This window comes from Arabidopsis thaliana, chromosome 4 (assembly GCF_000001735.4).
Source record: "Arabidopsis thaliana chromosome 4, partial sequence".
Taxonomy (NCBI): Eukaryota; Viridiplantae; Streptophyta; class Magnoliopsida; order Brassicales; family Brassicaceae; genus Arabidopsis; species Arabidopsis thaliana.
Window position 1 is genome coordinate 464626 of NC_003075.7, and position 25855 is coordinate 490480.

The window sequence follows — 25855 nt, forward strand, 5'->3', positions numbered from 1 at the left end:
TTATCTTATTATCTTATCGATTTTGGTTAATTTTTACATTGACCCGACTTGAGACCGACAAAATTTATTAATTTATCGTGTTTATTAATTTATCGAATATTAATTTATAGAGTTTCTACTGTATTATTTTCTTTCATAACAATGTTTTTCTTTTATTTGCAAAACATTTTGCTCTATACAAATTAAAAAATTGACTTCTTGAAATATTTTAGGTCATAGTGGCGACGATAAAAAGGCATATAATCATTCATCGATAGATTAGTTTTTAGCATTTGTTTGAGTGAAGAAAAGTGAAAGTGGAATTTATCTCATAGCCCATCATTTTTGTTATGATTTACAAAATTGAATATATGTCCATGTCCCGCTAAATCATAAAGCCTATTAACTCATTATTATATCTTTGTCAATTCGACTTGTGTTGCATCACCAATTTTTAATGAATAACATTGCCCAGCTAAACTTATTATCACATAAAGGATAGTGTGATAAGTGGTTGGAATTTAATAATTTTGTATGTATTTTTCAGCCAGTTTGAACAAGTATAAGGTAGCATTAAATCAAAGAAAAGCTGTCGCATCAATACAACTTTTAAACAGATATGTTATCATAATTTCATACAGAAATAAATAAATTATTTCCACGAGTAAATAGTTGCTATAGCTACCAAATGTCCAAAGAAATATATACAACCAATACTAAAAAACAAATTACACAATATTGTGAAATCAAATTATTTGTTTTCGATATCTGCCAAATTTGCTGAAGTTACCGAATGTTCATCGTATGGCATATGTCACCAGTGACGACTGTCAATGATTATTGGACGATCCGCACAAGCTACAAAAAACGGTATGACGACTATGTCTGGTAAAGTAGAATGGCACGGTGTTTTTAATTTATTCATTAGCCTCAAATGTTTTATTAATGTCACTGGTAAGAAGGGATCAGGACAATCAAATTATGGTGTAGGTGCCTTTTTACACATGTATGTTTAATCTTTCATGTTCACGGATCTCAGATTTTAGTTATCCTCGATGGGCTACTAGTGAATACTTTGCATATAAATTGATCTCTAACTTACATCTTTTCTGATTTCAAGTTCAGTGCTCACTTGTTGCAAGATGAGTTCTTCGTCCACTTTAGAAATATTATTGATGTCGTTGACTTGGATTACAAGAAAAGAGAGTATTACAAAAAAAATCAAAACAGAGAGACTACATGAACATTAAAGACATGAAACACTAAGCAACACGAGGCAAAGCCGACAACACTATATAATATATATGAACATAAACAAACAGTCATCAATAAAAAGACAAAAGATCAATGTAAACATCCCAATTAACAAGACGAAACTCAACTACAACTGACCTAAGAACAAACGCTCTCATGATGATGATCACAAAAACCATAGGTTTTAATTCATAGGTTTTAAAAAAATGTTTTTCTTTCATTCAAAATGCGCATTTATCTCTATTTTTATAATGATCAACATAATTTTAGTTTGTCGTCCACCTTCCAAGTACATATCGGCTGATCCAAATGTTTGTAGCTGCTCTTGTCGCATGCTTTTATTCTTGACATAGTTTATTCAGCATACTATTACAGTCACTGCTTGCTTCTTGTTATCGATATGGTTGAATTTAGACTAGATTCATGTCCTCGTAGTGGTGCAAAGTTAACTTTCCAAGCCCAAGTCGTTTTTTCAGTTTGTGATCCCTACTTGGTCTCTCCAGTCACATAACAGGTGTAACAAGCTACTGATTAAAGAAAATGCAGAGCATACATTACAAGTTTGTTTTTACATCACAAGTCCTAGTAAGATCATTATTAGCTTTCCACAGAACAACACCTTAAACAAAATTCACACTGCAAAATTTTGCATCGTTTATTCTTGTTTAGAACCATTACAAAATTAAAATATAGAACTATCATATACGAGACATTGACAAGTGGAATGGCTATTGACTGTAACTAGCTACAAGCGATATCGTGGTACATTAACCGGTTAAATCGTATAGTTCCCGTTCCCGGTTAAGCGTGGTTTCCACCATCACATCATTCCATGAATCAATTGGACCAGGTAAGCACCAATGCAGACAATCATTCTGAACATTGCTCTTATTCTTAACTCCAGCAAAAGGATTTGGATGCCGGTATGGTCCCGGATGCCCGTCTGGACGGAGAAGAGACATTCCAGTCGTGTCTAATAGCCTGATGTTGGAACCTAAGCCAAAACCTTTCCCAAATTTCTGAAACACCTCAAGCTCAACATCACGCATCACATCATCTACAGTTTTCATATTTGCTTGGCCTTCTTTAAACGGCATCGTTCTGTTGCAATACCCACCAGTGTTCCACTCTCCGTTTTCGAAATGGTCAGGCGTTGTTGTTCGAAACAGAACCAGCGGTTTGTGGGTTGAGTTTAGGACGAAGTCACGGAGAAGGTTTAGGGTTTTGCGGTAGGAGTAATCATAGCCGAGATCAGTTAGGTTGTTTCTTCCTTGGCAGTAATGACAGCCCGTGACTACGTTGTTTTCATGGAAAATTGTTGTTTTAAGAAACCATTTGCCTCCAGAGATAACAACGTAGTCGAATTTCGGGTATTGGACAGTCCATTTGTGGTCAAGCTGGTCGAGGTAAAGCTGAATATCCGAGTTGCTAGATGTTTCGGATTTGAGAAGGAAAGGAGACCAAATGACTGATAGTGTGAAGTTGTGAGAAGGGAATCTCCATATCTTGGATCTGAACTCCTTATCGTGATAGATTTCCTCCACTTCTTCCACCTGAGACAGTTAAATCAAAGGTCTTGATTACTTACTTGTAGTCTAAGGAAACTTTCATTAACACAAAAACCAAACTCATTCTCTGAATAAAAGAATCAACAAACCTGAGAGAGAATGCAGATGAGAGACTGGACATGATTACGAGCAATGGAATCACCGATAAAAGCCCACCATTTGTTCTTCACTGAAGCAAGAAACTGCGATGGACTAAACCTAGGAAGATCACAATCACGAGGCTTCCATCTCCAGAAGAGATAATTCACATCTGGTCGTCCATTCAATAGGCAGTTCTGAAAATCTTGAATGTGACGACAAGTGACATTTGTGTACAGAGGACCTGTTGGATCTGGTATCCAATCTCCGGTGAAAAGATCACACTTTGCTGATGAAACTACAAAAATGAAATCACAAATAGACATTTAATCAAATACATGGTAAACACAAACACTTTAAACCCTAAATTACAAGTTTTGATCGAAAGCTTCGAAATTTCCAAAATTAAACCCAACCCAACAATCATTGAATCTCCATATTTGGAAAGATTCTCGAATCTTTATCAAAGATCAAATTCGAAATTGAAGGACAACGAACTGCGAAAGAAAGATTACCGTTTCCGGGAGAAGATTGCGGCAATGTTGGGGGAATTGGAGAGACGGCGAGACTGGAGATGATGAAATAGTAAGCAAGAGCGACGAGAGAGAAGTAAAGGAAGAATTTGACGAAGGTTCGATGGCGGTGATCAGTGCAGGAGGGAACAGAAGAAGAAGAAGAAGAAGAAGAAGAAGAAGCGGCTTCTTCAAAGGTTTCTACATATTTGGCGCCTTTTGGGCTATCAAGCAATACTAAGGTTAATTGTTGTTCCATTGAAGAAGAGAGCACAGTGAATTTGGTGGAAGCTATTCAATGATTTTATAGTTGGACTCGTGAGAATGAGATGGTTAGGTTTGAGATTAACTTTTAGGATCTTTGTGACCATGAAAGTGATGTTTTGTTACCCTTTTTTACTTTTATTAAATGCAGGAATAATAATTTTGTGAATTTCAGACAGTCTATTTATTAATTACTGCAGAAAAAGTAATTTTATTGATACAAAATATTTTGTCTCAATAGAAACATATTTGTAACAGTAAAAACTATTGTCATGAATTTGTGACAAGTAGTAAATTGTAGTGATACAATCGTTACAAAAAAATATGGTATTAAAAAGTCACACCATTGTGAGATATACAATATATTTGATTACAATTTTGTCACAAACAACGACAAGAAAGAAGAATAACAAAACCGTAACAATTACAGATTTGAATTATACTTTCGAACTGTCATATTATATTTTTTCTGTTCCTTTTTATTTGATTTTTTTGGAAAAATATTTGTTTTAAAAAGATTGATTTTGTAAATTTTCTATTCAATATTTATTAGTTATTATTAATAAATTGTAAATTTTAATAGTTCAATCATTGGTTTAAAATAATAAAAAATTGTAAAACACAAAAAAATAATATATTTAATATCAATTTTAATATATTTTTTTTAATATGTGTATTTTTCCTAAAATATCAAATAAAAATGAAAAGAGGGAATATTATAGTACAACTATTCACACACCATGCAACATTGAATATACTGCGACATTGAATATACCATCACCCTGGAATTATGTTAACCACAGTCAACAAAAAAGAAAAAGTTAATTAGCTCTGTGTAAGAAAAAAAAAAAGAAAAATTTAATTAGCATTGTTGTTCCAAGATTTTTTTTTGTCCAAGAAGCATATATGATTATAGGCTAAATTGTTGGGCATTCTTTTAAGTTATAACAAATATTTTTGTAGATTTCTTTGTGACAGCAATATATATTGGAAATGGAATAAAGAATATTTCAGGATTTGTTTTTTACAATTATGACTTTTGATAGTGAAATTCTGATTAAAAAATTCAGAAAAGTTTTTTTTTTTCAACTTTGCTTGAGGAATCCAAAAATATGTTGGACCAGCCCAGATGGTCTCATTGTCCTTGTGTTTATTAATCACATATTAGTAATAACTTGAGTTTTTTTCTTTTAATTTATGTGAAGAAGCACATGCCCTGCTTTTGGTCCTCACACCTTTTATCTCAACTTAGGTGGTATACTTGTATCTCCACAGCCTTTCGTTACAACAATATCAACCTTTCTCTTGAATCTTGGAACTTAGCAAACACGGAAGCACCACACTTTTTGATGATATATTGGGTTATTCAAAACATTGCTATGTTTGTGAATTCATGAGACTTATTAGTTATTAGAATGATGCAGGTAACTAGTTTAAATATTTGGTATAAGTTTAACAATGGTAGAATTGGTTTTTAACATTTGCGTGAATGAACTAACACTAGTGTTAGTATATAAAGAGATATGAAACATTCTAGTGACTCCAATTATTGCTAATAATATTTTATTTTATTTCTTCATTGCTAAAATTTTTTTGTATTGAGAATTTCTTGATTCCTCACAATTTTATTATTAGTGGACAACTTCTGCTTACTCGTTTTTCTCATGCTCGCTACTAGTTAGTATCTTTTTGTTCTTACTCTAATTTTGTATTTTTCTAAGAAATATTGAAACATGAAAACTAAACGAACGGACCACGAGGCCTGTTAAGAACAGATTCTCTTTCTTGTTTGATATTGATATTGATATTGGGCCCATGAGTAAGTTATAATCTGTTGTCTTGTATTTTAGGAAGGACCCACTTCAGAAACGTGCAAAAACTAGTCCATCAGCCAAGAGAGGAATTAGCAGACAATATGAACATTTTAGTGGAAAGAAAGATGAAACCGGATAACTAACCGATAGATAGATAATCCCAATCCATAATTCACCTAGAACTCGAGGAAAGGGCAAATCAAGCCTAGAAGCTAATCATGAAGAAAGAAAGATCAGCTAGGAGAACATTGTTTAATTGAATTGTTGAGTATGGTCGAATGACCTACATATATTGTTGCTGACATGAAAGAAACCTACAAACCAAAACCGGTTTAAATAAACGATTTAGTTAAACCAGAGATAATAAGGAATTAGGAGGAGTAAACCATGTTATCGATGAAGCTTCTGTTACAACTTACAAAAGAGCAATAAAAGAGATAAAAAAAAAAGTCATTAAGAGCAAACTAATATCATTCCATAAAAAAATGGAAATAATACAAAGCACAAACCTTGTACCGAGAGAACCCGGTTTGTATACAGTCTATAACCCCTAAACCGGTTCTGGTCGCAATAAAAAACATACAGACATTTCCCCAAAGATATTTTAAAAAGAATACCAAAAATCAAAATCAAGATGTAAAAAACACTTTACAGTTGTGTTTAACAAATAAATAATATGAAGATGGAAACAAGAAGCAGAATCATATTTTGGTTGTGTAGTTGTTACTAGGGGGAGTTTTCATGAAGCTAATGATCTTGGAACTCTCATACCAAATCCATGCTTCACTTTCTCAATCCTGTTTCAAGTTTAACACACTAAAACTTTAGAATCTTAGGTGATCTCAAAATCTCAAAAGAATAAAAATCATTTGTGTGAATCTGCTTACGTTGGGGCTAATTTGCCAAGGCTGTGAAGTTCTTCTCCTGAATCTTGATCAAGGATTCTTCCTGATATATCAACAATGTAAGAACGGTTCTTGTCTCTAGGCAGACCACGACCCACAAGTAACTCGAAATCTCTCTTGTGAAGCTCTCTTCCATTCACAAACACGTCTGTGTTTCCTGCAGCGCAGTTATCCAGCATTGGATGGCTAAACTCTTCAATAAATGGCTGCAACAACAACAAGTAAGTCAACCATTTCTTCATCAATTTGATGACACCATTCCAATAATCAACTTGAGAGAACAATGTGAAGGTACTTACAGGTATTATACCGAGACACGGTTTGCCCATCACTCCCCAGAACCCAGCTCGGTAATCATACCTGAATCAGAGACATGTATCAGAAACTGAGTAAAGGGAAAAACAAAAACAAGAGAGAAACAGTGGATGCTGAAGTTCATGGAAGTACCAATACTTTCCAGCTTGGATTGGTCCAGCTAATTTCTCAGCACTGCTAACAAGATCTTCTGGTATAAGATGTCCATTAACCCAAACCTCTAATGACTTCATCTGGTCTTCGTTTTGATCAGTAGAGGACCTCGTTGTGATCTCTGTCGAACCGTACTCACTACCCTTTCTGTTTGAGTACCTTGAATCTTCTGAGATCTCGGTGTTAGAGTATCCATTGTAAGAAACCTCTGTCTCTGTAGCTACTGATTCTGGTTTCAGCGAGTCCTGTGTCATGAAAGACTTTTGCTTATCTGGCTTTTCATAACCTAACTGCGCCATTCCATAAGCGAGTGCAGCTCTGTTTACATTAGAATACTCAAAAAGTTCAAGGAGACTGGCATTATCAGGAGCAGCGGGTTCAGGTGCTTTTGACCCTTTACCTCGCCGACGAACAGATTTGACCTCCTTCTGTTGTTGTTCACTAGAATTGCTCGATCTTTCTTCATCATCTGAGTGTTGAGATTCAGAGCGGACGCTTTGCGTAGTAATAGTATCCTGATGATTTCTCAGTTCTTGCACTGGTTCTTCTTCATCCTTACGTGGAATATCTCTACCTGAGCTGTTGAAATCAACAGAAGAGACTTCCTCCTCTATCACTACTGTGTTTGTTGTGTTTCTATCTTCAACCTCTAGAGAGACCGGTTTTGTTTCCTCATTACCAGAAGAGAAAACGAGTTTCCTATCAACGATTGTGAAACTAATAACTTCAGAACAAGCACCGCACTGCAGCTTATGTAACCTTTCCTGAGACAAAAGCTTCTTCTTAGGCAAGTAAAGCAGCTCAAAGCAACTATGACAAGCTATAAAAGGAGCACCACCAGCAAGAGGATGACAACGTCGAACACCAGTATCCGATACAGCTTTCTTAACATACCCACGAGCAAAAGCACCGCCCATTTCAGAATCATGTTCACTCGGCCACCTTGCATAACCACCTCGAGGACCTGGAGTGCCCATCGAAGAAGGAAAACTCGAACCGTTATTAACACGTGGACTATACGGTGTCGTGAGTTTCTCGCCACGATGGTGAGACGAAACCGGGCTATACGGAGGCATATCACTGTACTGTGTAGCGAGTTTCTCTTCACGATGGTGAGACGAAACCGGGCTATACGGAGGCAGGTCACCGTACCTACCAGGAGTAGCTGGATAGTAAGAATGTGGCTCAACTATATCAGGACCAAGTTCAACATATTGACCTCCAGGATACTGACGAGCCATCTGATTAGGGTAATGACCAGGAGGATACCAGTTTGGATTAGGAACTGGAGGTGGTCTTCTTTGGTACCCATAAGGATCTTGATAAGCTTGAGGATACATTCCATGAACCGGTCCAGGGTATTGAATAGGTTCTGGATACTGATGGTAATAAGAAGGACCAGGATTATGATTAGCATGACCATGAAGATGAACTGGTCTAAGGAAAGGCTGATTCTGATCTGGTTCTTTAGGTTTATCAACTACATTATTACCACCACCACCACCGCGAAGTAGATGATCTTTGATAGAATCTAACCTTCTTAAAAGCTCAGCTCGTTCATGCTCTGTATACTCAATAGGGTTGTTGCTGCTGCTTGTGTTCTTAGATGAAGAATCTGATCCGTAATTAGGCTCGTCATTTCTCAAGCTTTTTCCAGATCTTTGAGACCCAGCTCGCGAATTTGAGTGTTTCTCCTTCAGACTCGTTTCTTCTTCGCTTCTTGAAGAACCAGCATCTGATCTCGTACCTTCTGCTTCAGAGACATCGCCTCGCGACCTCATCAGCCACTATTTCTAGGGTTTTGCTTTGTTTTTTTCCAACTGCGATTCAAATCAAAAAAGTTTCGATTTTTTATCAAATTCGAACTCAAAAACATATATCTCCGATTGAATTCAGATAAAACGAAGAACCAACAGGTAGAAATCAAACGAACCGTGAAGAATGTCGTCGGCGATATAGGTGAGAAGACGAATTTGATGATCTTCTCCGGTGGGAATAAATGAACCAATCTCTATGATGCAACCAATTTTCTAAAAAGGGGTTTTTGGAAAGAAAATTCAGAAGAATTAAAAGTCTTCTTCAATTGCTTCTTGGGGGATTAAATGTCTGCTTACTTACTACCAAACTTGAGCTGGAAGGTTTAAGCAACAATTAACATTATTATGTTAATTTTCTTCTAGCGTTTTTCCTTGGCTTTCCCGGGAATCTTAAGGGAAAGACAAAAGAAAATTTGATGAATAGATTTGAAAACTTAAGGAGGGGAAGAAGATGGAAGCAAAAAATCAAACTTTGTTAGCGTTGATTTGATATTCGTTTTTTAAAACTTTTGAGTAAAGAAGAGATGAGCGCGTATGTAATGTAAGTAAGCGCGTGAAACTAGAATTTAGACTGTAGTACGGTTGAGCGGACCGGGTCTCGTTGACTCGCAGATAAGGAGACTAACCAAATTATTACTAAAATATACGAAATCTAGAAACATGAGTGTGACTGTTTACCGACAGGTAAATTAATACGTTCTCAGATATCGCAATTTTCCAAATTTGTGAACTTAATTACTAAGAACAATTCAATTACTCGGGAAAAAAACATTCAAATTTAGAACTTACGATTACTAGTAGTATTTGATTTTTCAATATATGCCAATAAGCAGCAATAGTTATTTTCTAAAACTAAGACGACTTCCTATTTTCGTACTTTTGTGAGTGTGTTTGTACGAAAACAGACCAGCTAGTCAAATGAAATTATACATTGAGCAACCTTTTTTATATCAATAATACTAGGTCTGGTCATTCGGGTATCCCTATCTGTTTGGTTCTTTTTTGGATATCAAATCTATTCGGATATGAAGAGGTTGAGAACCATTCAGATATTCTAAAAACTTGGTTCGATTTTGGTTCGGATTCGGATCGGTTCGGTTGTTTTAGTAAAAATATAAAAATAACCAAAAATATCAATAATATTTTCAGATATTATTATAATAACCAAAAATACCCAAATATTATTATAATACAATTAAAAAGTAAATAAAAATAGGAAAATATCACTTTATATGCTCAGAAGACTGAAAAATTAGGTGTAGGAATTGTGGACTATTTCAACAGTAAAAGAACTAATGAAGTTACTTTATTATTCTTCTGTATTTTTCTTTTTTTTAATTAAAGTCTCATATATTGTTTTGTTACTAAATATTTTCATTGTTATCATCAGGTTAACCTCGTTAACAATTATTAGTAAATATTATGTATAAATTATCCGTTACAGTAAACATTATTCATGTATCGAATATCTTAACGTTTTCATATAAATATTATTCTGTTATATAATATATTAGCATGTTATCATTCTATATATCATGTAGTTATAATTATTATCATGTTAATTATATAAAAAAGTCTAATTTCCTTTTATTGTGCTGAATATACATAAATAAAAAATTCTGATTTACAATTTTAAATCGATAAATATGTTTTAACAAATAATTTATAAACTTATCGCGATATCATAGTTTTTAAAACATTAAACAAATAATTATATACTTATCATCCGAATATTACAATTATTTTTATTCAATAGCATTTTTGTAATTAATTTTTTTAAAAAAAATTTTTTGGTTTATATATTATTTATCTTTCATACTTACCTAAATAACTAATATTTATATATAAATTCTTTATTTTTTCATCATCCTCCCAGCATATCGATTAATATAGTCCATAAAAATACGTCAAGTTTAATGCTTCCATGTTAGAAGACGTGCTCTCAAAACTTCTTCTTTTGTTTGTTTTCTAATTCACAACTTGAATCTAAAAGAAACCTGGATCCTAAACGTTGAAAAATATTAACCTCGTAAACGAAGACTTGAAAGATATATGGGGAGTGTTATATGATCACATAGTGTAGGTCGCCTTCTGACTATTTTTGTGGTTTATACAAAAAGCTACGTACAGCTGTAAAGTCTTCTACTCTGTGTCTCTGTCTATCATTTAAAGATGGATTTATAGATAGTCCACTTTCCAACACCAATCAGATTTGACAAAAATATTAACATTGCATTTTTGGGATAACTATCGTTGACTTTTTTACTACCTATTTTATCGGTTAGTTATTAGACTAAGGAAACACAGAGTTTAATTGACAGAACTTCTGAGCTGTTTAGGCCCGTAATTCTTTCCCTAATTGATAAAAGGGCCCTATTTGTTTAGGTGCATAACAGGCTTCATTATATGGGCTTAGAACGGCCCGATTTGTTTACATGAAGACTTTTACATTTTAATAATTTGAACTTGATCATGTAAGTGAGTATGAGTAATGAGCTGGTGAACTTTTTTTATGTGTGATCTACATAATTATCACATAGAATAATAGCCATAAGGCTTTCGGTATTTGATTCTTATCAACTGTGGTCCGACATCTACTTTTATACACACCCACTTGTTTTTTTGTTAAAGGCTTTTTTCTTTGTTTTGAAAGTAATGATAGTGTATATAACTAAACATAAAAACTCGATATTGATTTGTTGTTTTGAGTATGGACCCTCCAAAACATGAAAAGACAAGAAACAAGATTGATGGCATAGTTGCAATTTTCTTATACATTATATGATGGGTCTGATTGGTAACCAAAAGGTATACAAGATTTTTAGCTGTTAGATTTATCGGAATAGTGCAAAGCTGTTAGAAGGAACTATACAAAGAAATTATTAAAAAAAGGTGAGTATAAAACTTTTAATAACACTTTTGATAAAGTTTTTGTGATTGGTAACTTTCAAAGTTATACAAAGCTATACTATTATTATTGTGGTTATCATTCAAACCCGATATCATCTTGGAAAAAGTTAAAATCTCTCTCCGCTATACTTAACAAAAATAATTTTTTTGGGAAAATTATTTTATCTTTTTGTCGTTCCTTCCATATTAAGCCCAACAATATTTAGATAAAAATATAGATAGAACTAATTTACAGTCTGTGAAGTATGTAGTGTGAAAGTATTTCAACTTTTTTTATGATCCCAAAATTGATGTGGTTACGAAAACTTACTAGTATTACAAAGACTGGAAGAAGTAACCAAACAAATGGATCATACTGACCAAACGGGATCAAGCACTAACACAGTTGTACCATTATCACGTGGCGTACATATATGGAGAGAGTATATCTTACGCACTTAGTAACGCGCGTTAGATAACACCTGATGGTACCACATCATAAGAAAACTTTGCAAACAAATCCTTAAACTAACAATTGTTTCTGCATACACCCCTTGACTTAAAATTCTTAACTTTTTTTTCTACACTAACTTCTTTAACAATTGAATAACGAGAGTGTCGAAATTCGAGTGTACAACATTTTAAAACTGTTTTTTTTTGTTTTTAAATCCTTAACCTCTTAAATATAATATCAAGTGTATAATTGTTTAAATCTTTAACCTTTTAAGAACTTAAAAGATAGGTGACGTTGAACATAATTAAATATCACTAAAAAGAAAAAATCACAAATGCGGCTACTAATCGCCACACACTCAACTTCACCGCTGACGTGCAGATTTTTAATCAAATGAAGAATAATTTCGCACATTTCGAAGTAAAAGGGCTATTTTACAAAACATGATTAAGTCAAGGGGTTGGTTTGCAAATATTTCACAACAGAAATGTGCCATTAAAACGGCGTCGTTATGATTCAGGCTTAATCAGTAGGTTGTGTCTTTTGGCTTTTATCATCGCCGCCGGGACACAACACAAAGAGGGGCTTAGATTTGTGCTTTCGAGAAGTGCTTTGATCTCTCTTCTCCATTTTCACTTCTAATCGGAGATTTCTCTTAGGGTTTTGTTATTCGTTGAGAGATCGAATTAAAAACTTGTGAAGAAATCTCTAGGGATCGTAATCGTTGTTGGTGTGGGGTATTACACTGATTCCGGTTTGAACCTGAATCGTATCTATCAATCGATGGCATCAGAGGATGTGAAAAGAACAGAATCAGCAGCTGTGTCAACGATCGTAAATCTGGCGGAGGAAGCGAGGGAAGGAGTCAAAGCTCCGAGTTATGCTTTTAAAAGCATCTGCAAGTCTCTTTTTGCCGGTGGTGTCGCTGGTGGAGTGTGAGTCCTTTTTCTCATTCCTTCATTGTTTTATCAATTTTAATGAATATTGGGATTAGTAACGAGACATCTCCTGAAATGATGAGTAGGGACTGACTATACATTTGTTTGAGAACGTCAAAATTAGATTTAAGAACTTATAGAGTTGTCCTTTTTTCAGTGTTTTTGTATGTTTTGTCGTGGGTTAACATGAAAAATCTGAACTTTATTGGTGTTGATCCTGTTACTGAATGCTGACGATAAATGTAGTAGAGATCAGTCCGTTACTTGTTTTTTTTTTTTTTCCGTTGAGATCGAAATTCGTGTTGAAGCAGTCAAATATAGATACGGGCTTATGTCCAATGGATAAGAGGAGCAGAAAAACGCAGTCTTTACTCGATTAGCATGTAAAAGAGTCACTTTTTCTTTCAGCCTTTGTGTTACATTCAATGCTCATTCTCATCGCTTAATGCGTGTTTCTATTAGGTCACGAACTGCTGTTGCACCTCTGGAAAGGATGAAGATATTACTTCAGGTTTTTTCCTTTGTTGATAGCTTTTGTTAAGGAACATATAAATGACTGGAGAGTTAACCTGTTCGTTGTCAATCTCTAGGTCCAAAATCCGCATAATATAAAGTACAGTGGGACAGTCCAAGGATTGAAGCATATTTGGAGAACCGAGGGACTTCGTGGACTGTTCAAAGGAAATGGCACCAACTGTGCTCGTATTGTTCCTAATTCGGCTGTTAAATTTTTCAGCTATGAGCAAGCTTCAAAGTAAGACATCTATATCTTCTCTGTACTCTGTTATCTTGATCTTAATAAAGGCATCATACTTGATACTATAGATCTTTTTCTAATCTATGCTTTTTCTCTTTTTTCTCTCATAGTGGCATACTGTACATGTATCGTCAGCGGACCGGAAATGGTAAATTGATTTCAGCATAACATTTTTATTATTACCTGTTGAAGAATCTGTGCATGGTATTATTACCTATCGCTTCAGCCTTTAAATTAAGTTTCTAAGTTGAGCTATGTTGAACTGATATCACTAGCCTTCCATATTTGATGGTGCAAACAATAGGGCTCGTTGTTTGTAAGAATTTATGGTTCATGGGTTTGTGTCATTTCTGCAGAAAATGCCCAACTTACTCCTCTTTTACGGCTTGGAGCTGGTGCAACCGCTGGGATAATAGCCATGTCTGCAACGTACCCGATGGATATGGTTCGTGGAAGGCTAACTGTCCAGGTAGCTTTTCGTACCCTAAGTTTGTAATTGCTATAGCCTTATTGCTCATCTTTGTAACTCTGCAAATATGGATATGTGCACAGACCGCAAATTCTCCTTATCAATATAGAGGAATTGCCCATGCTTTGGCAACTGTCCTGCGAGAGGAAGGTCCACGGGCCTTGTACCGTGGTTGGCTTCCATCAGTGATTGGAGTTGTAAGTCTTGTGTTTTTTTTTATTCACTCAATCGAACGTAATACTACAAATATTTATGAGTTGATGAGACTCTTTTGATAAATGCAGGTTCCATATGTGGGCTTGAACTTTTCGGTGTATGAGTCTCTAAAGGACTGGCTAGTTAAAGAGAACCCATACGGTCTAGTAGAAAACAATGAGCTGACGGTTGTAACGAGGCTCACTTGTGGTGCAATAGCTGGAACAGTTGGTCAAACAATTGCTTATCCACTGGATGTGATTCGTAGGAGAATGCAAATGGTCGGGTGGAAAGATGCTTCCGCTATTGTAACAGGCGAAGGGAGAAGCACAGCTTCACTTGAATACACTGGTATGGTCGATGCATTTAGAAAAACAGTTCGTCATGAAGGCTTTGGAGCATTGTACAAGGGTTTGGTCCCCAATTCAGTGAAGGTTTGTTTCATAACAAAACTCCGTTTCTTGATCTTCTTATTTGATGAACTCAAGAAAGTGAAGTGTTGTTTGTGTTTCTTCTGTAGGTTGTACCATCGATTGCGATTGCATTTGTGACATATGAGATGGTGAAAGACGTTTTAGGAGTGGAGTTTAGGATATCAGACTGAGTCATTTGATATCTCAATGCCGTCAAGAAAGCGCACTTCTATTTTTGTAGCCAGAAGAGAAGTTCAACAAAGTTAGGGGGGCTTTATTTATCTCCTTTCAACATCCGGTGGGAAGGATAAATGGCTATAGGGGCTTAGCCAAACTCTTTTTTTTTTTCTTCTTCTACACTTAGATTGGGTTTATGCTTTTATGCTGAATCAAATAAGTCAGTGGCCAACTACATTTGGTACTGCAGTTTGTGCTACAACATGTTTGGGCTCCTCTTTTCTCATTCAATTATTTACACTCTTGTTATGACCCTTATTGGTTACTTTGCCTATTTACAAAATTCATGTGCTTGTGTCATTTTTATGTACCTTTGATCACACACATGTTATGCACCTTTGTTAGATGATGTAAAAATGATTGAGAATATTGGATCGTAATTTATATGAAAGTGAAAAGTGAAAACAAGAAGGGAGAAGAAAAACACAAATAATACATACATACACAGTGATCTTTCGTAAAGCTGAACTCTTGCCACATCTTTAAACGTTTTGAATCCCGACCAAAAAAATAAAGACACATCAATCAATCATCATAACTTATGAGTGCAATTTAATCCTGCATTGAAATTAGAAACACAACATTAATATTCTAATTTTCAAGATGAACATTAAAATAGATTTCATATACATTTAACTTGGATAGGTACGTACCATTTAAGCATTTTGATGGTGCATTTACTCATCTTTGAATCAAGCGTTTGTAATCTCACGCCACCGCAACTGATAGTAACCCCCACCGTAACAATCTTACGCCTTCCCACACCCAATCCTACCTTCGTTTTAGCCATCACTTTCACCACCAACTTTTTACTCTTCATGTCCGCTCTTAGCCTCTTAACCGTCGGATCATCCACCTGTTGCTTCTTCACTTTTATCGGAACAATCACAACCGTCCGATTCCCTGGCTTCTCCACAAATCCTTTGACTTTCGTTGACCCGAGACTCGTTTCGAAATCATCTTCTCCTACACTCACCGCCACGTCAACGTTACCGTAATAGTAACGTAACTTCCCGTTAGGGTTTCTGAAATCAAGCCTCGCTGTAGCCTCCGCCGTCAACTGCGATAAACCGTCGCCGGCTTTCCCACCGGAAAAGTTGAAATTGCTGACGCGGAAAGAGGAGAGACGTACGACGGGGAGTCTCGGGCTGTAATAAAGAAAGAAAACGGAGACGGTGAGGATAAGGAGGAGAATGACAATGGCGACGGTGATGCAGACGCAGCAGCAAAAGACGCGGCAACGACTCCATTGTCTCTTCTTCGTCGGATAAAACGCCGCAGGAATGGCATGTTTTGGTGGGCGACGAAGCATTGATGATGATGATGAAGATGAACCGAGTGGAGTTTGAGGTTGCGAGTGGAGCTCACGGTAGCCTGGTGGTTTTTGAAGCACCGGTTTAAGTAGAGTCTCTCCCGCCATTTCTTAGTCTCCGGTGGTGGTCGTTAAACTTCTTTGATGATCTCTGTTCTTCTCTTCTCCATGTAATGTTAAGTTTAACTATAACTACAAAGTAAAATTGAGATTAAATTTTGAATAGTCAGCTTTCATGTCTTATAAAATATTACAATGTTATGATTTTGTCTATAATAAAATAAGTCTTGTGTATCCTGTCCTACCAACAAACACAAATTAAGTAATTTGATTTTTCCGACACTTTGGCCACTTACTGAAATTATTTTGGCTCTCTGTAATATGAATTGCTCAATGTTTTTTTAAAATATTGGACTTGGTCATGAGTTTATGGCCTTTGGTAATGAATACATTTGTGTCTAGATTTCTAGATGACTTCCATATTTTTTCATACAAATTCTTCTTCAAACATGCATTATTCCAGTAATCAAACATCCCAAGATATTGAACAATGACAAATATGGAATTAATCAGACCGATTTTAGTATTCAATTTACGAGGAATCTCACCAAATTATCTGTCAAAAGTACAAACAAACACTCACGTTTAGTGGTTAAGGGAAGCACGTCGATTTTGAAGACTAATGTGATAAATCTTCTTTTATATATCACATAAGAAAAGTGTGTTTACGAAACGAAAGACCATCAAATATGTCTCCCCTTATCTCTAATACATTTGCTTATATAACTAAACCTATCTATCACCAATTATGTGGTTGCAGCACACACCAGAGAACACCGAATCTCTTAAACCATATTACATCAATTTCTGCTCACTATGCAGAGAGCTACAAATCTAAGAATAAAAACAAAAAGTCTCCTTTTAAGTTACAATCACAACCCAAAGGAAGAAATATCGGGTTCTCATTGTTGCGGCCACGGTCAGCTAGCCGCGACAGGATCGGTTATCGGACTTGCATTTAACAGTTGATGCTGCACAGTTTTGCTACCTGATACAGAGTTGTTCTTATCAACTCGAGAGATCAGGTTCTCTGTTTTCCCTGTTGCTTGCGCTTTCAGTTGATCCTGCAGAGGAATAACTAGCGTTATTATGATCAATAGACTTATGATTACTGTTCAAAATGCGAGTAGATTGTTACCAATATAGCTTCGTTCTCCAGCCGTAGTTTCTCAGACTCATTGTTTAGCTGGCCTAGTTTAGACCTCAGAGACATGTTCTCAGCTACTAATGCGTCAACTTTGACAGATAGTTGTTCTGTTTCAGCCTATGTGAACAACAAACAATCCATTAAGTAAATATGAAAATCTATCAGCTCTCATCATTAGTCTTTAGTTACAAAATGTTTAGTAGCAATCACCTGCTTCCTCAGTCTTGACCTCCTAGCAGATTCTCGGTTTGACTGTTTTCTCTTCTCTCGTTTAACCTCTTTTTCATTCTGCAGATAAACACACACTAACACCAATAAACAAACAAAAGGGGATGTCACGAATAAATGAAGTCAACGAGAGTGGCACAAGAATACTATACCCATGGCTGTGGCACACCGTTCATGCCAGCAGAGTTTTGGAAACTCATTGCTGTGGGCATAACAGGAGTCCCCATAGTCACATCGGGTTTCTCATTTTCACCTCTAAGAGGCAGACTGTTTTGAGATGAGGGTCTTTCACCTACCAAGTACAAAAGCCATTAGCTTTAAATAGTTGTAAACATTAAAAGCATACAATTATTTGCGTTGTGTTATTTTTCAGGAAGAAATACCAGTGCTTGGTGATCTTTGTTGCCTTCTTTTCCTCCTAGATTGTTCTCCCTGTGGTAATAAAAAAAGAAGAATATGAATAAAGATCGCAAAAGATAAATCTAAACCTAGTTCAGAGCAGAGAGGACGAGTCCATACCCCAGTTGTATTACCATCACTACCATTGCTAGAGCCATCATTCTCGGAGCTAGTTGATATCAAAACCACGTTAGATTCTATATATCTAAGTATCTATTGAATAAGAAAGAGTTGAGGCTAGTTTGACAAACCTCTGAGAACTCCTATGTTCACTGCTGCTATGTTCAGCACTCCCAACTTTGTTATTGCTTATTGACATTGCAAGTCCATCGAACTCTTTCAGCTTTTTCATGAACCCATGATCTGAGTTTCCAGCTGAATTAGCTGGTGCATCAATGGTCAAAGGGGTTGTAACCTGCAAACATTCTCATACATTCATATCCAATATCCATCATACTGCACATTTCACACAGAAACATCACAAGACAATTGACTTACTCCAGATGCTGATTGAGAAACAGGACCTTGTGGTTGTGAGCCCTGGTAAAGTAAAGTAGGAAAACACAAATCAGTAAATCTGGTCTTTTCAACTATTTGTTGATATAAAGTAACCACTAAAAGGAAGGGAGGATTACCATTTGAACACCAGGATGAGCATAAACTCCACCAGGAGGGCAAAATGGTGGATATGGTGCTCCATAAGGAGCCATCATTGGCTACAACAACAAAGAAAGATCAAACTCAATCCAAAGTAACAGATATACATTCAACAAGTTTAATATAAGTACCGATGGAGACGCCCACATATAAGGCGGTGGAGCATGACCAGGCGCCAAATTTGAGTTGTAATATTGAGGTATACCAACTCTAGGCCCATAATATGCCTACAAATATCATGAGAAACAAGCTAAAATCACTCAGGCTAATAAAACACAATTCACACAGCAGAAACAAAACAAGGTCAAAGAAAAATCACCTGCATAGCAGCCCAGTCATGATGATACACATGAACATTACTCTGCTCCTGTATATATACAAAGTAAAACAACAACAACAATCAAACTTTGACTAAACACAAATCTGTTACTAAACCAATCAGTTTCCATTGATTCCATTACTTACAGGAGCAGCAGCTTGCGATGGCTTATCAGAGTTGTTAGTGGGGTTTCCTTCTTCGTTGCTACCCATTGCTCAATGCAGAGTAATGACACAGTAACTTTATAAACAAAAAAATGATCAGATCTTTTAGCAGTTCCTCTGTAAAGCATAAATCTAAAAGAACAGTATTCAATTACACCTAGATCTCGCAATTGTGGACATCAAACTATAAATATAACAGAGATCCGAGTAACTATAAAGTATAGCACCACTGAATCTACCAGTAAAAGATTCAAAGTCGAGTTTTTTCCTCTGTCAAAAGTTCAAAACTATCACCAACTAGTAGAGTTACACAATTCAATCTACCTTTAACTTTCCTAGTAATTTTCTTCACTCAATACACACTTTCTCGAGAAAACAGAGCGTTCATATATAATCACTCAGATATTCATTGAAGAAAATAACGAAAACCAAAATCCAAAAACGTACCTTGAGTCTCAGGGAAAACAATTCGAATTGAACCCACAAAAGAAAAAAAAACAAATTCGCTTCTCTCTCTTAGTCGGAGAGAATGGTTTCTCTCTCTAGAACCAGAGTTCGGTAAAAGAAGAGAGAGGAAGGAGAAGAGAAGAAAAAGAAGAGAGACACAACGGAGCGCCAAGAGGCTGATGAACACGTCACCGTACACGTGTCATGATCTTGAAGGGTTTGCAAAGGGAACGCATATGCTGAGCTGGCAACCCTAGATCTGCGCTGGACATTTTAAATATCTGACTTAAATAATGATTGGTACACGTAGTCATAATCGCCACCGTTCATCTTGAGATCTCTACGTAGACTTGACGTGCTGCTGATTTTATTCCTTTTAAATAATGAAAATACAGAATTAAACTATAATGTATAATTCATTTGAGATCCACAGATGACGAAACGTGGACTACCAAATCAAGCATATTTGTTTTTACCATTTAATCGACGGCTAATATTGATTTCATCTACGGTAAAATATATCTTTTTTTAACCAGAAAAAGGTTAGAGTGGTCCCCACTGTAGGATCTACTGACTTGTGTCGGCCGTTAGTGGTTTTATAAAGCTGACGTGTCCCACTGAATAAGGAATACCGTTGTGGTCCCTACGGACAACGTGGGATTCGACGCCAGCTCATTTTTTAATTTTTTCTTGAAATCTTTTTTAAAATTTTAGACGATGACTCAATCTTCGCCACGTAGGATCCACCCAATAAAAAAGGGTTAACAAAATCTTATCTTTAATGCTAAATTAGTTGAGATTAATCCATGTTGTTTAAATCCGAAATGATGCATATAATCTTGTTTCTTATAATCATTAAGATTTAGACTGAAGATCTAATTCCAATTTAAGAGAGTCACTAAAAAAAGAATGAATTCAATTTCAGACAAATCCGACAAGGTCAAGGTGACGTGTTCTTGATGCCAATTCTAGTGGGAGCCACTTGACGCGTGCAGTTAGACTCCCGGTCCAAGACATAAATTTACGTTAATACCCTCCTTTATTGGGTTATTATTGGGCCGTAGTTGAATTATTAGACCCAACCTTTTTATCCTGTTCTTGATTGGCACATACTTTGCAAAAAGTTAACAAAATAACTTTTATTGCAAGGCATTACAAGAGAAATGTCAAATTTGGTTGTTGCATACATGACATCTTATTCATATCCAATCCATAAATTGATGTGTTGTTATTCAAACTGGTCTTTTGATGTATTGTTAGACATATCTCATATATATTGAACCCTTGGAATCAATATAATAGATTGGGCTTTATTTATCTTTTATTGGGCTTAAAGGGAATTGTTGGACTAAAAAAACCATTAAGGCTATAACACACTAATTACACGTACAATGAGAGTGAGAGTCACGGACGGGATGATTACAAGAATCATATAGCACCAAATATCTCATCCTCACTCTCACATACAAACACACATTTTGTTCACACAGAGATAGACATGGCTTCCGATATAAACAGAAGAAGATCGTTCTCTCTTCTAGTCTTGATTATTGTGATGCTTTATGGGCATAAAGGTGATTCAAAATGTGATTTCGAAGCAATTTTCAACTTCGGAGACTCGAATTCGGACACTGGCGGATTTTGGGCTGCTTTTCCTGCCCAATCTGGTCCATGGGGAATGACTTATTTCAAGAAACCAGCCGGTCGTGCTTCAGACGGTCGTCTTATCATTGATTTTCTAGGTAACAAATGACTAACAAATACTCTCAAAATTTTCAAAAAACGTATAATATGACAGCAGTATCAAATCCCCTCTACAAAGTATAATTTTTTGTATCCTTTAGTATTAAAATATTTTTTAAAAATATTTAAGATATACTTAGTAGTTCGAGCGTTCAGTTATCCATTCAGTTTCAGTTCGTATCTGTTTGGGTCTAATGTTTAATATCTATTCGCTTATTTTGAAATTTGGGTTTGGTTCCGGTTCTTTCGGTTTAAATATTTAGTATCCATTCGGTTATTTTGCTTTGAATATTTTCGGATATTTCGGTTCTTTTTGATTTTTTTTGGATATTTTCAAGTATTTTTACTATTTAGTCAAAAAATAACTAATATTTTTGAAAAGATAATTATATTTCGGATATTTTCGGTTACTCAAAATATTTTGGTTCGGTACCGACTCGGTTTTCATTTCTTCGGATTTGGTTCTGTACGTTCGGTTCAATTTATTTTTCCAGGTCTAATAATTAGGATTTTAGATTGAAATTTTAAACAAAATCTATAATACTTACTGTTATTACCCAAAAATTATCACTATAGTGCTAAACGTAGTGTTAAATTATTTTAGCCAAATCTCTTGGAATGCCTTTCCTAAGCCCATATTTGCAATCTATTGGATCGGATTTTCGACATGGCGCAAACTTTGCGACGTTAGCGTCCACGGTTCTCTTGCCAAACACGTCTTTATTTGTCTCCGGAATCAGCCCTTTCTCACTCGCTATTCAGCTGAATCAGATGAAACAATTCAAGGTTAATGTCGACGAGTCACATTCTTTGGACCGACCAGGTATATATATCTATAGTCTCTAACCGATGCATGTATAGAATGATCATGAGTATAATAAACAAATGACGTATACTTCCTTGTGTTTTAGGATTGAAGATCTTACCGTCTAAAATTGTTTTCGGAAAATCGCTATACACGTTTTATATTGGTCAAAACGATTTCACATCCAATTTAGCCAGTATTGGAGTTGAGAGAGTGAAACTATATCTTCCACAAGTCATAGGCCAAATTGCTGGAACGATTAAGGTACAAACCTCACCACAAGGTTTTTGGTTTATAGAATCAAGTCTTTTATAAAATTAATACTATCTCGAAACATTTGTATGGATATTATCTTAACCCACTTATAATTCGTATTCTCCATTTGGAAATCCGATTTTTGTATGGTTCATATCCTCCTCTTAAGTTATTTGCTCTTGAATGTAGGAGATATATGGAATAGGTGGTCGGACATTTTTGGTATTGAATTTAGCACCGGTTGGATGTTACCCGGCGATTTTAACCGGTTACACTCATACCGATGCTGATTTAGACAAGTATGGATGTCTCATTCCTGTAAACAAAGCAGTCAAATATTACAACACGTTATTGAATAAGACATTATCTCAGACCAGAACCGAACTAAAAAACGCTACCGTAATTTATTTAGACACGCACAAGATATTGCTTGATCTCTTTCAACACCCCAAATCCTACGGTACGTTATGTCATAACCTTATCTGGTTTAGTTGTACTTCAACCGATAAATTTTCAATTTTTGGTATTTTACGTAACCGAATCCTTTTGTTTTGCTTTCATATATGATAATATCTAAGGTATGAAACACGGTATTAAAGCTTGTTGTGGATATGGTGGACGTCCATACAATTTCAATCAGAAGTTATTTTGTGGCAACACCAAAGTGATTGGAAATTTTTCTACGACGGCCAAAGCTTGCCATGATCCTCACAACTACGTGAGTTGGGATGGAATTCATGCGACGGAGGCCGCAAATCACCACATTTCCATGGCCATTCTCGACGGTTCGATATCATATCCTCCGTTCATACTCAATAACCTATGTTCGCCTTAGCTTTGTATAAGATCATTAGTTGTTAATTTTTTAAATATGAATTTCTAAACTATCCACCAACTAAGCATGTTGTGACAAGCAAAAGTATATAGATAATTAGATATTATATGTATATGTTTAAAATTGCGTAATATGCTTTACAGGTCGATTGTTCTCCTAATCATTTGATTCTTCTTAATTTATTGGATTACGAAATGACATTTCTTTGTCACCTTTTTCGTGCATATCAGATTTGTTTAAAGTTTACGTGACGAATGACGATTGATCTTTTATCTTGTTGTGCCGCCGTATTTTGTATGGACATTACTTGTAATACTATATATATCAGCTATGCGTTAACTATACTCATCAAATACCACATATGATTTATTATATCAAAGTACTTATTAATAAATAATTAAATTAACCTTATATTCAATTGCACTTGGGTGAGAAAGCCGTTAGAAAAAACTCCCGCTATAGAAGAAATGTGGTAGATTTGAACCGAAATTAAATATTTTAAATAATCCAAATCGTGAAATGTAATATTATTACAATATATGTTATCAAATCAAGTATAAAGAAAAACTAATTTGCCAATATTTTTCATTAACATGATATAAATGTTAAAATTTATTTACCTATACTTCTTGAATCATAAAGTTTATCTTATAAACTTGGGAGAGCAATAAAGTCTTCATGATACTTTATAAAGTGTAAAATTTAACACGAAAACTAAGACAAGTAACGAATATGCAATACATAGAAATATCAAAACTATGTACTTTGAATATATTTCCAATTTCTAATCATTTAATTATTTCCTTTTCCTAATATTTTCAATATGGTTAAGTCTTTTCCAGCTATTAAAACTAATGGAAACAATATAATGTCGAATACTCTTCCACTTCAAAATGATTATTACAGTATGTTGTTGTTCATCCTACTATCCCACTCTCATTGTTGTTTAATTTTCATTTATTTTTTTGTTTCAACCACAAATATTTTTAGTTCATTTCATAATTATTTTACTCATATATAAAAACAGTTAGGATAAAACCAAAAAAAAAAAGAAAAAATATGAAGAAGAATCAATGACAAAAGATCAAATATTTTACCAAGAAAACCCAAAATAACCGGTTTAATAAACTAAATGTGGAATGGTTTCCACCCAACCTATATCAAATTGTAGTATGAATTCATTTAAACACACTGTTATATCCTATAATAAATGAGAAAATTCTAATACTAGATATGAAAATAAATATTCTAACAAGAACAAATAATATTAGATATAAAAATAAATGTTCTTGTTATCTTTAGTTCTTTACTGATATTAAGAAAAAATCTAACTATTTATTTTTTTCTTGACCAAATTGAAACCGAATCTGATATCAAACTGATATGAGTTTGGATTATGAATGATATATGAAAATACGTCTACAAACATAACCATGCACGAATGTATGAATTCTAGTCTTTATTATACGATACTCATCTATTTTGTTTCCATTTATCTGATAATAATAATATCAATTGTTAATGGAGATTGACCAGGAGTTCTACAAAACCCAATATCCTTCAATTATATGCAATCCATCATCATACAATGTTTCCCTTTGTGATCTCATCTCTCCTTTCCATGTATCACTTTCAGTATCACCAGACTAGTCCAGTTGTGCCTCATACTGGTAGCCAAAGCTAAGTTCCCTTTGGCCAATTTCTGATCTCGAATATTTTTTTCTTTGTTGATTACGTTATCTTCTTCACCTGTGTAAACCATCACACTAGAGTTGAACGTATTGTTGTAGCCATACTTTTCTGATGCAACGTTGTTTTATGTGAGCCTAACATCTCCGATTTTTATGTAATCGATCATGCAAGCCCTATAACATCTCCGATTTTTATCTTCTTCACCTGTGTAAACCATCACACTAGAGTTGAACGTATTGTTGTAGCCATACTTTTCTGATACAACGTTGTTTTACGTGAGCCTAACATCTCCGATTTTTATGTAATCGATCATGCACATTGCCTTAATGTGAAGCCCTACAACATGAAGTTCAGTTTTGTACTGGAAAACACCCCTACTTGTATTCTAAGAACTATTTCAATTCTTTTTTTTTCTTTGTATTCGAAGAATTGTTCTAGTTCTCTTTTCTATTATGTTTGTATTGAGCATTAACATCTTCGGATTTTATGTATTCCATTCCACACATCTTTTGAAGTGATGCTTGATAATATGAAGTTCGTTTTTGTATTGGAGAAAAAAAATCTCCAACTTGTATTCCAAGATCTGTTCCAATTCTTTTTTTCTGTGTGCACTTGTTTTCCCATATTATTTGGGACATTTAGCGTTTTGATGTCGTGTCTGCATGTTGCATTTATTTTTTATTTTTCTCAGAAATTTACTTTTATGCTAAATTTGTACAAAACATCTCCAACTTGTACTCAATTTGTTCAATTCTCTACTCTGTGTTCACTTGCTTCCTTA

The 25855-nt window shown here is 35.0% G+C and overlaps 6 protein-coding genes and 1 long non-coding RNA gene across 11 annotated transcripts; 3 read left to right on the top strand and 4 right to left on the bottom strand.

The window, feature by feature from the left end:
- Nucleotides 1-1672: 1672 nt before the first annotated feature.
- TBL26 (TRICHOME BIREFRINGENCE-LIKE 26) lies at nucleotides 1673-3669 on the bottom strand. Its single transcript, NM_116338.4, has 3 exons — nucleotides 3395-3669; nucleotides 2891-3177; nucleotides 1673-2786 (listed from the first exon to the last, which is right to left on the bottom strand). Exons 1-3 carry the CDS (start codon nucleotides 3648-3650, stop codon nucleotides 2001-2003), a joined length of 1329 nt encoding a protein of 442 aa, NP_192017.1. The 5' UTR covers nucleotides 3651-3669; the 3' UTR covers nucleotides 1673-2000.
- Nucleotides 3670-4772: 1103 nt separating this feature from the next.
- On the top strand, nucleotides 4773-5010 carry AT4G03855. The gene has a single exon (NR_141756.1). It is a non-coding gene; the product is annotated as an other RNA (long non-coding RNA).
- An 870-nt stretch (nucleotides 5011-5880) lies between these two features.
- On the bottom strand, nucleotides 5881-9254 carry AT4G01090 (hypothetical protein (DUF3133)). The gene is made up of 5 exons (NM_116339.6): nucleotides 8776-9254; nucleotides 6822-8662; nucleotides 6674-6734; nucleotides 6357-6580; nucleotides 5881-6266 (listed from the first exon to the last, which is right to left on the bottom strand). Exons 2-5 carry the CDS (start codon nucleotides 8621-8623, stop codon nucleotides 6209-6211), a joined length of 2145 nt encoding a protein of 714 aa, NP_192018.1. The 5' UTR covers nucleotides 8624-8662; nucleotides 8776-9254; the 3' UTR covers nucleotides 5881-6208.
- Nucleotides 9255-12515: 3261 nt separating this feature from the next.
- Nucleotides 12516-15403, top strand: ADNT1 (adenine nucleotide transporter 1). 3 transcript variants are annotated; one of them, NM_001203721.1, is made up of 8 exons: nucleotides 12516-12937; nucleotides 13403-13451; nucleotides 13531-13694; nucleotides 13766-13845; nucleotides 14054-14166; nucleotides 14250-14363; nucleotides 14451-14795; nucleotides 14882-15009. In NM_001203721.1, the coding sequence occupies exons 1-8, from the start codon at nucleotides 12786-12788 to the stop codon at nucleotides 14963-14965; spliced, it is 1101 nt and encodes a 366-aa protein (NP_001190650.1). In that variant the 5' UTR covers nucleotides 12516-12785; the 3' UTR covers nucleotides 14966-15009. The 3 variants fall into 3 exon arrangements, with proteins under 3 accessions (NP_001190650.1, NP_192019.1, NP_001328407.1); NM_116340.4 differs by having other exon boundaries at nucleotides 12527-12937; nucleotides 13808-13845; nucleotides 14882-15403; NM_001340300.1 differs by having other exon boundaries at nucleotides 12527-13323; nucleotides 13808-13845; nucleotides 14882-15311.
- Nucleotides 15338-16535, bottom strand: AT4G01110 (late embryogenesis abundant hydroxyproline-rich glycoprotein family protein). The gene is made up of 2 exons (NM_116341.4): nucleotides 15665-16535; nucleotides 15338-15569 (listed from the first exon to the last, which is right to left on the bottom strand). Exons 1-2 carry the CDS (start codon nucleotides 16429-16431, stop codon nucleotides 15551-15553), a joined length of 786 nt encoding a protein of 261 aa, NP_192020.2. The 5' UTR covers nucleotides 16432-16535; the 3' UTR covers nucleotides 15338-15550.
- A 408-nt stretch (nucleotides 16536-16943) lies between these two features.
- On the bottom strand, nucleotides 16944-19899 carry GBF2 (G-box binding factor 2). Its single transcript, NM_116342.3, has 13 exons — nucleotides 19745-19899; nucleotides 19280-19373; nucleotides 19134-19181; nucleotides 18946-19041; nucleotides 18793-18873; nucleotides 18656-18697; nucleotides 18409-18572; nucleotides 18278-18326; nucleotides 18142-18190; nucleotides 17911-18050; nucleotides 17741-17818; nucleotides 17522-17647; nucleotides 16944-17447 (listed from the first exon to the last, which is right to left on the bottom strand). Exons 2-13 carry the CDS (start codon nucleotides 19343-19345, stop codon nucleotides 17304-17306), a joined length of 1083 nt encoding a protein of 360 aa, NP_192021.1. The 5' UTR covers nucleotides 19346-19373; nucleotides 19745-19899; the 3' UTR covers nucleotides 16944-17303.
- Nucleotides 19900-21117: 1218 nt separating this feature from the next.
- Nucleotides 21118-23601, top strand: AT4G01130 (GDSL-like Lipase/Acylhydrolase superfamily protein). Of its 3 annotated transcripts, NM_116343.4 has the most exons (5): nucleotides 21118-21486; nucleotides 22092-22310; nucleotides 22399-22556; nucleotides 22737-23007; nucleotides 23126-23601. In NM_116343.4, exons 1-5 carry the CDS (start codon nucleotides 21243-21245, stop codon nucleotides 23380-23382), a joined length of 1149 nt encoding a protein of 382 aa, NP_192022.1. In that variant the 5' UTR covers nucleotides 21118-21242; the 3' UTR covers nucleotides 23383-23601. The 3 variants fall into 3 exon arrangements, with proteins under 3 accessions (NP_192022.1, NP_001329403.1, NP_001329404.1); NM_001340301.1 differs by having other exon boundaries at nucleotides 22737-23601; NM_001340302.1 differs by having other exon boundaries at nucleotides 21152-22310; nucleotides 23126-23560.
- The last annotated feature ends 2254 nt before the right edge of the window (nucleotides 23602-25855 follow it).